This window comes from Salmo salar, chromosome ssa02 (assembly GCF_905237065.1).
Source record: "Salmo salar chromosome ssa02, Ssal_v3.1, whole genome shotgun sequence".
NCBI classification, from domain to species: Eukaryota; Metazoa; Chordata; class Actinopteri; order Salmoniformes; family Salmonidae; genus Salmo; species Salmo salar.
The window spans coordinates 71902885-71921046 of record NC_059443.1 but is presented as its reverse complement, the minus strand read 5'-3'; the positions used below and the strand labels follow the sequence as shown (position 1 = coordinate 71921046).

Here is an 18162-nt window from a genome sequence, read left to right as displayed (position 1 = left end):
ACAACCTATCATCCCCCCTTTCTTTTCATCCCTGCTACTGTCTCAGTGTGTGGGCTTGACGGATGACATGTTTAAAGTCTTGGGGATTTAAACAGACAGGGAGGAAGACAGGCAGTTTGAATGATTTACATTAGTTTAAAACGCAGAGTCTTCTCACTATCTAGTATATCATGTAGATGTGTGGACATAGAAGCTGAAAGTATCTGTGTTTAATCCAAAAGATGACTTCCTAACTACATTCTGTTGTAGTCTGGACGGTGTTTGTCTGAACTCTTGGTTCCTACATCCAACCCGTTCCCTGTAGTAAGGTCATTCCTGAAGACGGGTATAACTTGTCTCATTGACCTACAGAACAGTAGCTGTGTGTTCTGTTTCCCCCTGGCAGGGGTTACCATGGTTACCGGGATGCCATGGGGGTCTCCAGGGAGGAATGCTGAAGGGAGATGTAGATCAGGTGACTGGGATATCACGGTAGACAGGTCACAGTTCCCCCGACCCTCAGTTCTGACAGCATGTTGTTCTAGTGTTCTCTCTCCTTCAACATAAAAGCTCCTGGTCTTCCTCTATCTCTGACACCGGCTGTGGTTCCTGGGCCTTTGTAGAAGGGACACCCTGTCAGCAGTAAGCATAGCACTTCACATTCACAGAGGGAACGGATGACAGATCATTTCAAGCGCCCAGGCTTCCGCTTCAGTTACTTATACCAAGTCCCAGCTCGTTTGTGTGTGTGTGTGTGGGAGAGACAGATTTGCTTATCTGTGTTGGCGTACATCAGCGGTGTACACCTGAGAGAGAGACGAGCCAGGCTATGTGTGTGAGAATGCAATGCTGCGTGTGTGTGTTTTGTTTGGATCTTGCAAACTGTGTGTGTCAGTGGAGGCTGGTGAGGGGAGGACAGCTCATAATAATGACCGGGACGGAGTGGTTATCATGGTATCATTTTTTTCTTCCTGTTTGATTCCATTCACTCCATTCCAGCCGTCATTGAGCCGTCCTCCCCTCAGCAGCCTCCACTGGTGTATGTATGTGTCTCCCTCTCCCTTGTCTCTCTGACACCCTCTCTGGCACCCCCTGGCTGTAGGATGCACACCTCCAGCACCACGTGTAGTCTGGGTTCTTCTGATGAGAACCCCGTGAGCCAGGCAGACGATGGGTTAAAGACTGTCCACCTGGAGTTAACTGAGACCTGTCTGGACATGATGGCTAGATACGTCTTCTCCAACTTCTCAGCCCTGCCCAAGAGGTACGGATGGACAGGGTGTTGACCACGGGAGCTTTTCTGCTTTCATTAGGGAACTCGTGGGTCTTCACTCTAGTCTTCATTATTGACACAATCACAACGGGAAAAGGACACAAGGTTGTCTTCCATGATTATCAACTGCCATAAGCCTTCAGAACTAAGTGGCCTTGACCCCTGACCCTTAACCTTTGCCAGGTCTCCTATAGCAGAGTTCCTTCTGGCGGGGGGTCGCAGTATGACCTGGCTGGTGGGTAACAAGCTGATCACCATAACGACCAGCGGTGGGGTCAGGAGCCAGGCCCTACTGGGAATGGACATGGCTGAGAGGCTGGGAGGAGGGGGAGAGATGACCAGGTAACCACCCCCACACACACACACGGTAACCCATACACACACGGTAACCCATATATATAATATATGCATACACACACACACACTGTCAGTAATATCCGGTCTCTCTCCTGCCCCCTGTAGGTCAGACCCCTCCCTTCACACCCGTCAGACCAAAGAGGCTCCGGCCAAACTGGAGTCCCAGTCCAGTCAACAGCTCAACAGAGCCTCACGCATCAGAGTCCGATCCATGTCAGGTAGGAAGATGAGGAACTCTCTCTTTGTCTCTCTGTCTATCCTTCTCTCTCTCTCTACTGTCATCAGAGTCCGATCCATGTCAGGTAGGAAGAGGACATTCTATCTAGCTATCTAATCTATACACTACACGATCTAAAGTATGTGGACACCTGCTCGTCGAACATCTCATTCCACATTCACGGGCATTAATATGGAGTTGGTCCCCCTTTGCTGCTATAACAGCCTCCACTCTTCTGGGAAGGCTTTCCACTAGATGTTGGAACATTGCTGCAGGGACTTGCTTCCAATCAGCCACGAGCATTAGTGAGGTCGGGACACTGATGTTGGGCGATTTAGGCCTGGCTCACAGTCGGCGGTCTAATTCATCCCAAAGGTGTTTGATGGAGTTGAGGTCAGGGCTTTGTGCAGGCCAGTCAAGTTCTTCTACGCTGATCTTGACAAACAATTTCTCTATGGACCTTGCTTTGTGCACAGGGAAATTGTAATGCTGAAACAGGAAAGAGCCTTCCCCATACTATTACCACAGTGTTGGAAGCACAGAATCGTCTAGAATGTCATTGTATGCTGTAGCGTTAAGATTTCCCTTCACTGGAACTAAGGGGCCTAGCCTGATCCATGAAAAACAGCCCCAGAACATTTATTTTTCCTCCACCAAACTTTACAGTTGGCACTATGCATTGGGGAAGGTAGCGTTTTCCTGGCATCCACCAAACCCAGATTCGTCTGTCGGACTGCCAGATTGTGAAGCGTGATTCATCAGAGAATGCGTTTCCACTGCTCCAGAGTACAATGGTGGAGAGTTTGACACCACTCCAGCCAATGCTTGGCATTGCGCATAGTGATCTTAGACTTGTGTGCGGCTGCTCGGCCATGGAAACCCATTTCATGAAGCTCCCGACGAACAGTTCTTGTGCTGACCTTGAGGCAGTTTGGAACTCAGAAATGAGTGTTGCATCTGAGGACAGCACTCTGTGGTCCCGTTCTGTGAGCTTGTGTGGCCTACCACTTCGCTTCTGAGACGTTATTGCTCCTAGACGTTTTCACTTCACAATACAGTTGACCGGTGCAGCTCAGCAGGGCAGAAATCTGACGAACTGACATGTTGGAAAGGTGGCATCCTATGACAGTGCCACGTAATACACTAAGCTTTTCAGTAAGGCCATTCTACTGCCAATGTTTGTCTATGGAGATTGCATGGCGGTGTGCTCGATTTTTATACACCTGTCAGCAACGGTGTGGCTGAAATAGCTGAATCCACTAATTTGAAGGGGTGTCTCTATCTCTCCTTCGGTCCATGTAAGGTAGGGATGGTGATATGTCACTCATTCTCCTTCTCTCCGCCCGTTCCTTCTCCTTTGCACCCCCCCCCCAGGTGGTCATGCTCTCCGTGCAGGTCCAGCCCAGAGCCTCAGCCCCTGGTCTCACCCTCTGAGGGGGGAGAGCTGTGTGGTGTCCCCCTCTCTCCCCTTCCTCCTCCTCCGGACCCTGTCTGGATGGCCTGGGGCCCCCCTCTCCCTCCCCTGTGCCCCCCTAAGGACCCCCTCAAAGACAAGCCCAGCCTGGCAGAGTTCCTGCCCGTTCTGACCCAGGGATGGGCCGAAATCTTCATACGCAGACCCTCAGGTAAACACACACACCTGTTGAATAACTTCCTCTTCATCTGTTTACACGCGGAAGATACAGACCATTTTAGATCATTTTCTCTGACCTGACTAATTGATTGATTCAAGGGGGGGATTCTGAGCTGACATATGGAATGGTTTAAGATGTTCATAATATGGATCATTTAGCTATTTGATAAATGTTAGGACCCTTTAGGTTTAAAACAATACTATTTGATAAATGTTAGGACCCTTTAGGTTTAAAACAATAATACTATTTGATAAATGTTAGGACCCTTTAGGTTTAAAACAATAATACTATTTGATAAATGTTAGGACCCTTTAGGTTTAAAACAATAATACTATTTGATAAATGTTAGGACCCTTTATGTTTAAAACAATAATACTATTTGATAAATGTTAGGACCCTTTAGGTTTAAAACAATAATACTATTTGATAAATGTTAGGACCCTTTAGGTTTAAAATAATACTATTTGATAAATGTTAGGACCCTTTAGGTTTAAAATAATACTATTTGATAAATGTTAGGACCCTTTAGGTTTAAAACAATACTATTTGATAAATGTTAGGACCCTTTAGGTTTAAAACAATACTATTTGATAAATGTTAGGACCCTTTAGGTTTAAAACAATAATACTATTTGATAAATGTTAGGACCCCTTTAGGTTTAAAACAATAATACTATTTGATAAATGTTAGGACCCTTTAGGTTTAAAATAATACTATTTGATAAATGTTAGGACCCTTTAGGTTTAAAACAATACTATTTGATAAATGTTAGGACCCTTTAGGTTTAAAACAATACTATTTGATAAATGTTAGGACCCTTTAGGTTTAAAACAATAATACTATTTGATAAATGTTAGGACCCCTTTAGGTTTAAAACAATAATACTATTTGATAAATGTTAGGACCCTTTAGGTTTAAAATAATACTATTTGATAAATGTTAGGACCCTTTAGGTTTAAAATAATAATACTATTTGATAAATGTTAGGACCCTTTAGGTTTAAAATAATAATACTATTTGATAAATGTTAGGACCCTTTAGGTTTAAAACAATAATACTATTTGATAAATGTTAGGACCCTTTAGGTTTAAAACAATAATACTATTTGATAAATGTTAGGACCCTTTAGGTTTAAAACAATAATACTATTTCATAAATGTTAGGACCCTTTATGTTTAAAACAATAATACTATTTGATAAATGTTAGGACCCTTTAGGTTTAAAATAATACTATTTGATAAATGTTAGGACCCTTTAGGTTTAAAACAATACTATTTGATAAATGTTAGGACCCCTTTAGGTTTAAAACAATAATACTATTTGATAAATGTTAGGACCCCTTTAGGTTTAAAACAATAATACTATTTGATAAATGTTAGGACCCTTTAGGTTTAAAATAATACTATTTGATAAATGTTAGGACCCTTTAGGTTTAAAACAATAATACTATTTGATAAATGTTAGGACCCTTTAGGTTTAAAACAATAATACTATTTGATAAATGTTAGGACCCTTTAGGTTTAAAGCAATAATACTATTTGATAAATGTTAGGACCCTTTAGGTGTAAAACAATAATACTATTTGATAAATGTTAGGACCCTTTATGTTTAAAACAATAATACTATTTGATAAATGTTAGGACCCTTTATGTTTAAAACAATACTATTTGATAAATGTTAGGACCCTTTAGGTTTAAAACAATAATACTATTTGATAAATGTTAGGACCCTTTAGGTTTAAAACAATAATACTATTTGATAAATGTTAGGACCCTTTAGGTTTAAAACAATAATACTATTTGATAAATGTTAGGACCCTTTAGGTTTAAAACAATAATACTATTTGATAAATGTTAGGACCCTTTAGGTTTAAAACAATACTATTTGATAAATGTTAGGACCCCTTTAGGTTTAAAACAATAATACTATTTGATAAATGTTAGGACCCTTTAGGTTTAAAACAATAATACTATTTGATAAATGTTAGGACCCTTTATGTTTAAAACAATACTATTTGATAAATGTTAGGACCCCTTTAGGTTTAAAACAATAATACTATTTGATAAATGTTAGGACCCTTTAGGTTTAAAATAATACTATTTGATAAATGTTAGGACCCTTTAGGTTTAAAACAATACTACTATTTGATAAATGTTAGGACCCCTTTAGGTTTAAAACAATAATACTATTTGATAAATGTTAGGACCCCTTTAGGTTTAAAACAATAATACTATTTGATAAATGTTAGGACCCTTTAGGTTTAAAACAATAATACTATTTGATAAATGTTAGGACCCTTTAGGTTTAAAACAATACTACTATTTGATAAATGTTAGGACCCTTTAGGTTTAAAATAATACTATTTGATAAATGTTAGGACCCTTTAGGTTTAAAACAATAATACTATTTGATAAATGTTAGGACCCTTTATGTTTAAAATAATACTATTTGATAAATGTTAGGACCCTTTATGTTTAAAATAATACTATTTGATAAATGTTAGGACCCCTTTAGGTTTAAAACAATAATACTATTTGATAAATGTTAGGACCCTTTAGGTTTAAAATAATACTATTTGATAAATGTTAGGACCCCTTTAGGTTTAAAATAATACTATTTGATAAATGTTGATTGCGGTCTTTACTACTCAAGCCCATAGAAACACGTTGAATAACACGTGCAGATAAACGCACCGTCAAAAAATAAATCGTAAGAAACAAGGTTTTTAAGTGTCTGTCCTAAATCTAGGAGATATAAAAACAAATCTGGAAATACATATTATTTTTTGACATATTTAACCCGTTTTTTTGGTTAGGCACAAATCTACCTTCATACTTCCATTCGTTTAAAAAACAACTGGTACGGGTTACCTTCAGATGAGTCCCGTGACACTTATGAGGTCCTACAGCAAAACGGAGAACATCATTGTGTTGGTGAGAATCTCCCCTTTCCACAGTGGAGGCCCAGTAGTTTGTAGCCCAAACGGTTTGGACGCTACAGAACAGAAGTTAGCACATCGTGGTACCTACTTCAGACGAGATTCCCCTTTCCACAGAGTGGTTTGTAGGTCAAACCGTTCTGCTTTTCCAGACGTTTACGTGAAAAGACCCCTTTTAGCTTAAACGGATGGATTTTGATGGGGGTTTTGTGATGTAACTTAGATTGACACAGGGGGATAATTGACTTCTCTCCATGTCCAGGTAACACCAGCTGGTTGATGTGTCTGGAGAATCCTCCCAGTCCCTTCTCCTCTGAGCTGGGTAACATGCCTCTCCAGGAGCTGTCCTCTGTCCTCATGGCCATGGAGGGGGTCAAGGAGCCCCCCACCCAGACCGCCAGCGCCCCCACCAGCACAGCCACCCCTGCACCGACCCCCGTAGCCCTTAACCCCCCTGGACCCATCCAAGGGGGCAAGCCTGGACCCATCCAGCGCTCTAACACGGGTGAGGAGGCAGAGGGAAGGGGTGTGTTGGGTATTGTAAGTGTTTATTGGTGGGGGGGGGTAGTGTGTGTTGGGTATTGTAAGTGTGTGTTGGTGGGAGGGGATAGTGTGTGTTGGTGGTCTACCTTTCCACAGGTGGCTCCAGTGTGGAATGCCTGTGGTAGTGGTCCTAATTGAATGGACTTCATGGTTAATATTGTATTGTGGTAGAAGTGGTATAGTTGGATCAGTGTTACAGGTCTGATAAACTGGACACAGAACTGTTGTCCAGCGTGAAACACTCTTCATCTGAATGAAACCTAGGTGGGAAATCTCCCCTCTGGTTCTATTTTCAAGACTGAGACACAACTGAGAACATTTGATAAAGTGTCTCATGTGTAGCAGGTAAAAAAACGTGTTTTCCTGACAGCCCAGTACAGCTCCCCCACCCAGTCACCACCGGTACAGCAGCTCCCCCAGTCACCACCGGTACAGCAGCTCCCCCCAGTCACCACCACCGGTACAGCAGCTCCCCCAGTCACCACCACCGGTACAGCAGCTCCCCCAGTCACCACCACCGGTACAGCAGCTCCCCCCAGTCACCACCACCGGTACAGCAGCTCCCCCCAGTCACCACCACCGGTACAGCAGCTCCCCCCAGTCACCACCACCGGTACAGCAGCTCCCCCCAGTCACCACCAGGTTGTTAAGAACTCCTGCTGTACTTCACTGAACATGAATGAACCTCCCTCCAGTCTGCTCGGCTCTCTCTCTCTCTCGGCTCTCTCTCTCTCTTTCTCTCTCTTTCGGCTCTCTCTCTCTCTTTCTCTCTCTTTCTCGCTCTCTCGGCTCTCTCTCTTTCTCCCTCTCTCTTTCTCTCTCTCTTGGCTCTCTTTCTCTCTCTCTCGGCTCTCTCTCTCTTTCTCTCTCTCTCGGCTCTCTCTCTCTCTCTCTCTTGTGTTTCGGTTCGGTTCCCGGTCCCTTTGCCGTGCTTCGCCCTCGTCTTGCCTTCTTTCTCTTCTTCTCTGGCCTCTCTCTCTCGCCCTGCTCTCTCTCTTTCTCGCTCTTCGGCTCTCTCTCTCGGCACCTGGCTCTCTCTCTTTCGCCTCTGCTCTCTCTTTCCGCTCTCTCCTCTCGGCTCTCTCTTTCTCTCTCCTTCTCTCCTCTCTCTCTCTCTCTTTCTCTCTCTCTCTCTTTCTCTCTCTCTCTCTCTCTTCTCTCTCTCTCTCTTTCTCTCTCTCTCTCTCTCTCTCTCTCTCTTGCTCTCTCTCTCTCCTTGCTCTCTCTCTCTTGCTCTCTCTCTCTTGCTCTCTCTCTTGCTTGTTATTTGGCGTATATATGTAATATATGTAATATGTAAAACATATGTATTATATATAGAACATAACGCGAATATGAATATATATGTATGTGGAAATATGTGGAGCATATATGTAACGAATATGGAATATGTAATAATAACGCAAATATAAACGGAATATATATGAGTATATGGAGGCCATGTAAACACTTGGAAACTATGTGGAGTATATGTAACGCAAACTATTGTAGACCATATATAATAACGCGAAATAAATTAACCAGAATAATAATAAACTGGCGAATATGTGGAATAATAATAAACAGCGAATAATAACGGAATATGTAATGGCAGATATGTGGATAATGACAACACGAATAATGTGGACCAGTATGTTTTGTGAATAATATGGAATAATAATAATAATGACGTAGATAATAGCGGAACCAATGGCAAATAATACTTATAATATATATAATAATATTCTGGAATATTCTCTTGGAAACGTATTAATATAACGGAATATGTAGACGGAATATGTGGAATATATGTATATTGAATATGTAACAGCAGAACATATATATTAACGCCAGAACTATGTGGAACCATATGTAACCTTGAACGAATATATGAGAATAATATGCCGGAGCCATATGTGAAGAATATAACAGAACGCAATAACAGGAATATGTATATTAACATGTATATGTAACATATATATGTAAGTATATATATAACTTGTGATGGGAGCATATGGAAATATATATGGCATACATATGTAACGTAACATACCTGTAACATATATATATAACATATATGCGTGTATATATATATGTAAATATATATAATATATGTATATATATATGCATATATTATATGCATATAATATATATATATAAATATATATATAACATGTATATATGTATATATATATAACATATATATAATATATATATGGCATATATATATTTATGCATATATATAGAAAACCATATTAACATATATATATAGAAAACATATAACATATATATGGAAATATATATATATAACAAACAGAGTATATATATAACGAAATATTAAACTATATATAATATGCATAAACAGAATAATATGTAACCTTGAATATGTGGAATATAATATATATGCTGAATAACGGAACGAACCGTAACTGGAACGAATAGAATATGTGGAATAATAATAACGGAATAACGGAATAATAATATGTTTGGAATATGCTGGAATAATATGACATGAATAATATTAACAGATAATATGTGGAACGGAATTAATAGCGGAACGGGGAACCAATAACACAGAATGATGACAACAACGGAATAATAACGGAGCCATAATATGAAGCCTTTGGAGCCATGTGGAACTAATGTGGGTATGTAAACATGAATCCTCTTTCGGCCTCTCTCTTTCCCTTTCTCTCTTTCTACTCTCTCTCTCTGCTCTCTCTCTTGGCTCTCTCTCTCTGCTCTCTCTCTCTTGCTCTCTCTCTCGCTCTCTCTTTCTCGCGCTCTCCCTGCTTTCCTCTCTCTCTCTTTCTCGCGCTCTCTCTGTCTTTCTCGCTCTCTCTTCGCTCTTCTTCGGCTCTCTTTCTCTCTCTTCGCTTCTCTGTCTTTCGCTCTCTCTCTTTGTCTCTCTGCGCTCTCTGGAATATTGTAACTAATATGTTGAGGATAATAAATATAGTGAGCCAAATAAATAAAACGTAATATGTATATGTGAATAATAATATGTGGAATAATTAATAATATGTGAATAATAATAATAACGAATATGGATATAACATTCAAGCAACGGCCAATAATATGGAATATGTATATAATGTAATAATATATATGCTTGGAATAATAATAATACAATAATAATAATAGCAGACCCAATTATATGTAAACATTATGTAATATGAATAATAATTATATATGTGTGAATGACAGTATAATAATACGCGAATAATATGTATAATACGATATGGATGTATATATGAATATATAATATATGTCTGGAATATGTAGAATATGCCCTGAATGCATATATATATAGAAGGAATATGTATTTGTGGAATATATACGGAGCAGTAATATCCGGAACAGAATAATAGCAGAATGACATGCAAAATATTGAATAATGTGCCGGAACTGTGATGACCGGGACTAACTGTAGCGAGAATGACAAACGTAAACAGTATGGCGCTTGGAGCCGCTTGGACCATGTGGGTAATGTAACCTTGGGGCAATATGTGTTTTCGAATATATAACCTAGCAGTCTCTCATATATCTGGCTCTCTCTCTGTCTCGGATATCTGTCCGAGCTCTCTCTCTGTTGGATCTCTCTGTCTTGCTCTCTCTCTCTTGGACATCTCTCAGCTCTCTCTCTCAGCGCTCTCTCTCTTTCTCGGCGCTCTCTCTCTCTTTCTCGGCGCTCTCTCTCTCTTTCGGGTGAAATATATATAACTTTAGCGATCTCTATCGTTCTAGGCGCTCTCGGCTCTCTATACTCCTTGGGGTCGCTCTCTTCGATCTGTCTCTATTTCGAACTCTACAAAGTGGAACATGAATATGTAAACATATGTGGCGTATGTGGTGAATATATAGTATTATGTATATGTAGACTTAATAGATATGAATAATAACGAACCAATATGTGGAATAGATATAATATGTGGAATATGACTAACAATAATAAGCGGAATATGTATGCGGACATGTTAGACCAACCTGTGTATGTGGAATGTGTGTAATGTGTAGGGTGTATGTAATATGTGTGGGACATATATATGTAGATCAATAATAACAATAATAACGGAATATGATAATGGAATAATTATGTATATGTGGAAGAGGCAATAATATATATGAATAGCGAATATATATAATCTGGAGATATATGTAACGGAATATGTATGGAATAATGAATATGTTGACTAATATGTGGAACATGTGGAGGTAACATATATGGAACCAATAATAACGGAATATGACCAATAACCAATAATAACGTAATAATTTATGTGTTAATGTGGGAATTAACCTATTAGGATGTGAACTAAATGTATACACATACAGATATTTAATATGGAGACAACCAATATAACGGAATATGTATATGTATATAATATGCTAACTAATATATATGAGTAGGAATAATAATAATTGTAGCATGTAATGTTATAATATAATATGGAAGATGAATGTGATAATATGGGAATAATAATATATAATATGTATACGGAATATGTGGGAATAATAACAGATAAACTATGTGGAAGACTAATAATATGTGGACAATAATATCTTGAATATATATAGCGAATAATAATAACATGTGGAATATAATGTAGATATGGAATAATGTGCGGAATAATGTGGAATATGTAATATGGAATATGTGTATGTCTTGAATATACTCATATGCCGGAGTATGTAATGGGGCGGTATATGTGTAACACGGAATATGTATGTAAAACACAGAACGACCAACGCATAGCCGCGGACCAATATGCTGAGCATGTACATAATAACGGAGCAATAATATGCGGAGCCAATATAGCCAACGGAGCCATATGCGGAGCGCATTACGGAGGTATATATGGAGCCAATAATACAGAATATGTAACAATTACCAACCGGGGGATAACAACGATATATGGAACCCATATGTAACCGAGATATATATGGCAGAGTATACGTGATAGCATGGGAGTATACATATGTAATATATTATATAAATATATATATATAACGTAACATATATATGTGTATATATATATATATATATATATATATACATATATATATACATATCAACATATATATACATATATATACATATATATAACATTAACATATATGGCATATATAAATATGGCATATATATATGGCATATATATATAGCAAACTATATACGCTATATAAAGCAAATATATAACGATATATATGGAAATATATATATAACATAAAATATGAAACCATATATATAACCTTAAACATGATATATAAGAAACATGGAAATATATATATATATATATGAAACTAAACTTATATATATATGTGGAAGCTATGTTTTGGAACGGAGCTTTTGAATATAATAGAATAATATGCGGAATGACAATAATAATGTCGAATATGTGAAGAATATGTAACTTGAGTATGTAACGGAGCCATGAAATATGCGGGTGAAGACAATATGCCGAACAGAAAATAACGCGGAATGACGTAATATGCTGGGACTAATAATAACAGGAATATATGATAACGCCAGTATATCCGGAATATGTGCCGAACCAATAACGGTATGAAAATGAACTAATATCGGAGTAAATAACGGAATGTCAGCAAACATGTATACGAGCAGATATGTGGAAACCAGATATGGCTTGTAATAACCATAATAATAAAGATATATATAGCTTAGTTATATATACTGAGCCTTATATAATGTAGACAATAATATATAGCAGAATATATATGTTTTGGAGCAACAATATGTTAAATATAATAATGATATTAACCTGGGGTAAATCTATATATGTTTTCTTGGGCAAACATAATATGTAACAAGCAGAAACTATATATGTAACGGGGGGAGATATATGTAAGCCAGAATATATGTAACGCAGAATATATGTTTGGAGACTAATATGAGTATTGGAACAGTATATGTGAACGAATATGCACTAACAGACAACTAATAGGCATGTGTGATAGAGGGCCATGAATATGTATGGCAATAATAATGTAGACCATGTATATAGTATGTGAATAGCAATATAACGAATATGGTATAACATATGTTGGAATATTATATGCCGGACATTAACGGAGCCCAAGTATGAATAACGGAGTATATGTATGATACATGTGCCATATATATATCTATATGGAAATATATATATATATGAGCCATGTGTAATGGAATATGTAGTTAATATAACATAACCGGATATAGTAATGGAATAATATGCCGGATTAACTAATAGTGGCGAATAATATTTATAGCAACGTTGGAACAGAGCCAAAACGTTAATTCAATATGTGGTTTCGGAGCGTAACATGTATAGTAGGATATGTACCATGCAATATGGAGCAATAATGACACCAACGGAGCTGCGGAATATGTAGATTATGTTATATGTGAGGCAATATTATGAGAATCTCCTATGGATAACAAGATAATGTGGAGCAATAAAATATGTGTAGAATATAACGCGGAGACCATGTGACATGGATAATAAATGGGCAATGTAAACGGCGGAATATGTGGCATACCATGTGAACGATACGCCAATAGAGAGTATGTAGCTGAATAATAACCAGAGAATTATGGGGGTAACGGACCATGGAACAATATGTAACCGGCCCCAATATGCGGAGCTAATTAATAGCGGACTAAGCCAATATGAGACCATGTGGAGCTATATGTGAATACCGGTGGGAGCCAATTAACCACGGATATATATGTGGACCACGGAACTGTGTGTCTGTGTCGCGGCGGATCTCTGTGTTCTCTCGGCGCCCTCGCTCTCGGCTCTCTCTCGGCTCTCTCGGCGCTCTCTCTCTCTCTCGGCTCTCTCTCTCTCGGCGCTCTCTCGGCTCGCTTGCTCATGAGGTCAAATATCAGTTAATTTAGAAGCTGGGTGATTTGTAGATCAGATCATAGATGCACACTGTTTCTTGTTCTGGTTTTGTAAGATGAAATGGTGCTAGACCTCTCTCACAGACACACAACACCACACATTGCTAGTTCCATTATTGTCTGTCGTGTGATTCACATCTTTTTTTTTTACTAGTTCCCTATTTTATATATTGTGAATGTAATTTGATATTTTATCCACTATCATATTTTTTACATATTTTAATTCCTGTTTTCCTTCCATTGTAAATTCATTTTTTCTTCATCTTTTTTTGGATTGGTTTATTTTCCATTTCCTGTCATGCTGATTTGTGATTGGCTCTGCTGTGTTGATTGGCGACCTGGCTCGTCCAGTGGGCTCTCTCTCCTCTCTGGGTCTGTCCTTCGCCCCGTCCCCAGTTCCGGGACGGCTCCAACGGAGCATTTCCTGGGCAGGTACAAGCAGCGTGGTCACGCTCCCAACATGCGCGTCACCCCAAACCAGTGATGGCACTTCAAATGTGAGGATGGGCTCATAGTAATGGAACAGTAACAGAATGAATGGTATATCAAACAGATCCATCCATTACTGTGAGCGCATCCTCCCCTCACCAGCCTCCTATGCCCCAACATATGTGTGCCCCCCCCTTCCTTGTCATCGCGTGTCACTAACATGTCGGGCCACCGCTGGAGAGAGATGATTACACAAACAAACTCACGGGCCAATCGTTTCAATCGATTAATCAACCCGCCGCCAAGATGAATCAATCCTATGACTGGATTTGTTCATGATAATTTAATGACACTTTGATGTTTTTCTTTCTAACATGTGAGCCCAACCCCTTGTCCTGTGGCCCTGGAATGTACTTCCTGTCCTTTTTTACCTCTAACCTCTGACTCTTCACCCCTTGACATCGTCATAGAGGTTATGCATGTTACATAGTAACAGAGTAGTCAAGACAGACCTCATCCAGGACACAAACACTTCTTTCTGGCTTCTCTGGTGGCCATTTTGAGTTCTGGTCACCATTTTGTGTTAGGGATACAATTTTGGTCACCACACCACCCAATAATGTTATGTTTTGTGAGGTGTCACGGTACTAAGTGTTCATTGTAATATTCTGTTGCTGTCAGTATCTTAACCTCTTGGGGCTAGGTGGGACGCTAGCGTGCCACCCGTGGTGCACTCCATCAACAGCAGGTGCATTTCAAGAGCGGCAAATTTGAATCCAAATAAATGTCAAAATTCAAATTTTTCAAAAATACAACTATGTTACACCATTTGAAAGATAAACATCTCCTTAATCTAACCACGTTTTACGATTTCAAAAAGGTTTTACGGCGAAAGCATAAATTTAGAGTATGTTAGGACAGTACATTTACAAGAGTTGTGTGTAATGTTTTGTCAAGTCAAAGACAGGGTCACCAAAACCATAAAACCAGCTAAAATGATACACTAACCTTTTACAATCTCCATCAGATGACACTCCTAGGACATTATGTTAGACAATGCATGCATTTTTAGTTCTATCAAGTTGATATTTATATCCAAAAACAGCGTTTTACTATGGCATTGATGTTGAGGAAATCGTTTCCCTCCAATAACCGGCAGTCAAGTCAGCGTCACAAATTAAATAATTAAAATTAGAAAACATTGGTAAAATATTATATTGTCATTTAAAGAATTATAGATTTACATCTTTTGAACGCAATCAACTTGCCAGATTTAAAATAACCTTACTGGGAAATCACACTTTGCAATAATCTGAGCACTGTGCCCAGAAAAATACGCGTTGCGATACAGACTAGAGCGTCATGTTGGGGAGATCTAAAATCGAAAATACTATGTAAATAATCCATTACCTTTGATTCTCTTCATCAGATGTCACTTCCAGGTATCACAGGTCCATAACGAATGTAGTTTTGTTCAAAAAAGCTCATCATTTATGTCCAAAAATCTCCGTCTCGTTAGCATGATGTAAGCCAGCCGGACTTCGTCATGAGCGAGGGAAAAATATATTTCCGTTCGTTCAAACATGTCAAACGTTGTATAGCATAAATCATTAGGGCCTTTTTTTAACCAGAACATGAATAATATTCAAGGTGGACGAATGCATACTCTTTTATAAGCGTATTGGAACGAGGGTACCCAACATCAACTCGCGCGCAGGTGTCCAATGGGCCATCATCGTTCCATGGCTCTTTGTTCGGTCAGATCTCCCTCCAGAAGACTCAAAACACTTTGTAAAGGCTGGTGACATCTAGTGGAAGCAATAGGAAGTGCCAAAATATTCCTAAACCCCTGTGTTTTTCAATGGGATAGGTTTAAAGTCAATACAACACATCAGGTATCCACTTCCTGTCAGAAAATGTCTCAGGGTTTTGCCTGCCAAATGAGTTCTGTTATACTCACAGACACCATTCAAACAGTTTTGGAAACTTTAGAGTGTTTTCTATCCATATATAATAAGTATATGCATATTGTAGTTACTGGGTAGGATTAGTAACCAGATTAAATCGGGTACATTTTTTTTATCCAGACGTGCAAATGCTGCCCCCTAGACCCAACAGGTTAAATGTCCATTGGCTGAGAGGATGAGGTCTGGGCTGGTGTGTGTAGAGAAAGTGAACCCACCGACCACACGTGTTTGAAGACGCATCAAATCGATGTTACCGATGATGATGAGCCAATGACTGATATGCTGCTGCCTGCAAGTCTGCTCTTCGATCTGTCTCCCTGCGTGTGTGTGTGTGTGTGTGTGTGTGTGTGTAGGAGGTGTGTTACCACTTAGTGATGGTCTGGTATACTACAGCTAGTAGTTTGTATATTAACATAAGGGTGCAAAGTAGAGGGAGTTTAGTTTGTGTGTAATGTTTTTTTTGTGAGTTTTGCTTCTTTGTCTGTGTGTGTTTATTAAATTTGTGTGTACTGTGTTCATTAATGACGTTTTTGTGTGTATGCTGTTGCGTTCGTTGCCATGTATCTGTGTGTCCCTCGTCCCCTGTCCTCTCTGTCACCCCCTGCTGTAGACTCTGGTATCTGTGTCCCTCGTCCCCTCTCTAACCCTGTCCTCTCTGTCGCCCCCTGCTGTAGACTCTGGTATCTGTGTCCCTCGTCCCCTCTCTAACCCTGTCCTCTCTGTCACCCCCTGCTGTAGACTCTGGTATCTGTGTCCCTCGTCCCCTCTCTAACCCTGTCCTCTCTGTCACCCCCTGCTGTAGACTCTGGTATCTGTGTCCCTCGTCCCCTCTCTAACCATCTCGACTCTGTCACCCCCTGCTGTAGACTCTGTGGTAGTGCTAGAGGAGGGGACAGGGGTCAGGGGCCACGTAGACTCCCCCTCTGATTGGCCAGAGGCAGAGAAATTTGAGGCCATGCCCTCTGAACCCATCTACATCACTGCTGACAAGATCACCAAGGCCCCGCCCCCTAGAACACTCAGCAGGGTGAGTAGTACGCTACAGCCAGGGGGGAGTAGTACGCTACAGCCAGGGGGGAGTAGTACGCTACAGCCAGGGGGGAGTAGTACGCTACAGCCAGGGGGGAGTAGTACGCTACAGCCAGGGGGAGTAGTACGCTACAGCCAGGGGAGTAGTACGCTACAGCCAGGGGGAGTAGTACGCTACAGCCAGGGGGGGAGTAGTACGGCTACAGCCAGGGGAGGAGTAGTGCGGCTACAGCCAGGGGAGTAGTAGTACGGCTACAGCCAGGGGGAGGAGTAGACGGCCACAGCCAGGGGAGGTAGTGACGGCTACAGCCAGGGGGGAGTAGTAGTACGGCTACAGCCAGGGGGGAGTAGTAGTACGGCTACAGCCAGGGGGGAGTAGTAGTACGGCTACAGCCAGGGGGAGTAGTAGTACGGCTACAGCCAGGGGAGTAGTAGTACGGCTACAGCCAGGGGGAGGAGTAGTGCGGCTACAGCCAGGGGGAGGAGTAGTACGGCTACAGCCAGGGGGGGAGTAGTACGGCTACAGCCAGGGGAGTAGTAGTACGGCTACAGCCAGGGGGAGTAGTAGTACGGCTACAGCCAGGGGGAGTAGTAGTACGGCTACAGCCAGGGGGAGTAGTAGTACGGCTACAGCCAGGGGGGAGTAGTAGTGCGGCTACAGCCAGGGGGGAGTAGTAGTACGGCTACAGCCAGGGGAGTAGTAGTACGGCTACAGCCAGGGGAGTAGTAGTACGGCTACAGCCAGGGGGAGTAGTAGTACGGCTACAGCCAGGGGGAGTAGTAGTACGGCTACAGCCAGGGGGAGTAGTAGTACGGCTACAGCCAGGGGGAGTAGTAGTACGGCTACAGCCAGGGGGAGTAGTAGTACGGCTACAGCCAGGGGGAGGAGTAGTACGGCTACAGCCAGGGGGAG

At 40.5% G+C, this 18162-nt stretch overlaps 1 protein-coding gene across 1 annotated transcript in view; it reads left to right on the top strand.

Annotated features, from left to right (window-relative positions):
* The window catches only part of LOC106564303 (tuberin), a 63085-nt gene that overhangs the window by 35449 nt on the left and 9474 nt on the right, over positions 1-18162 (top strand). Inside the window, 8 exon segments of the mRNA XM_045709454.1 lie at positions 1082-1243; positions 1436-1594; positions 1715-1827; positions 3201-3244; positions 3247-3451; positions 6661-6903; positions 14176-14256; positions 17087-17247. Of these exon segments, the coding sequence (XP_045565410.1) occupies positions 1082-1243; positions 1436-1594; positions 1715-1827; positions 3201-3244; positions 3247-3451; positions 6661-6903; positions 14176-14256; positions 17087-17247 (1168 nt within the window).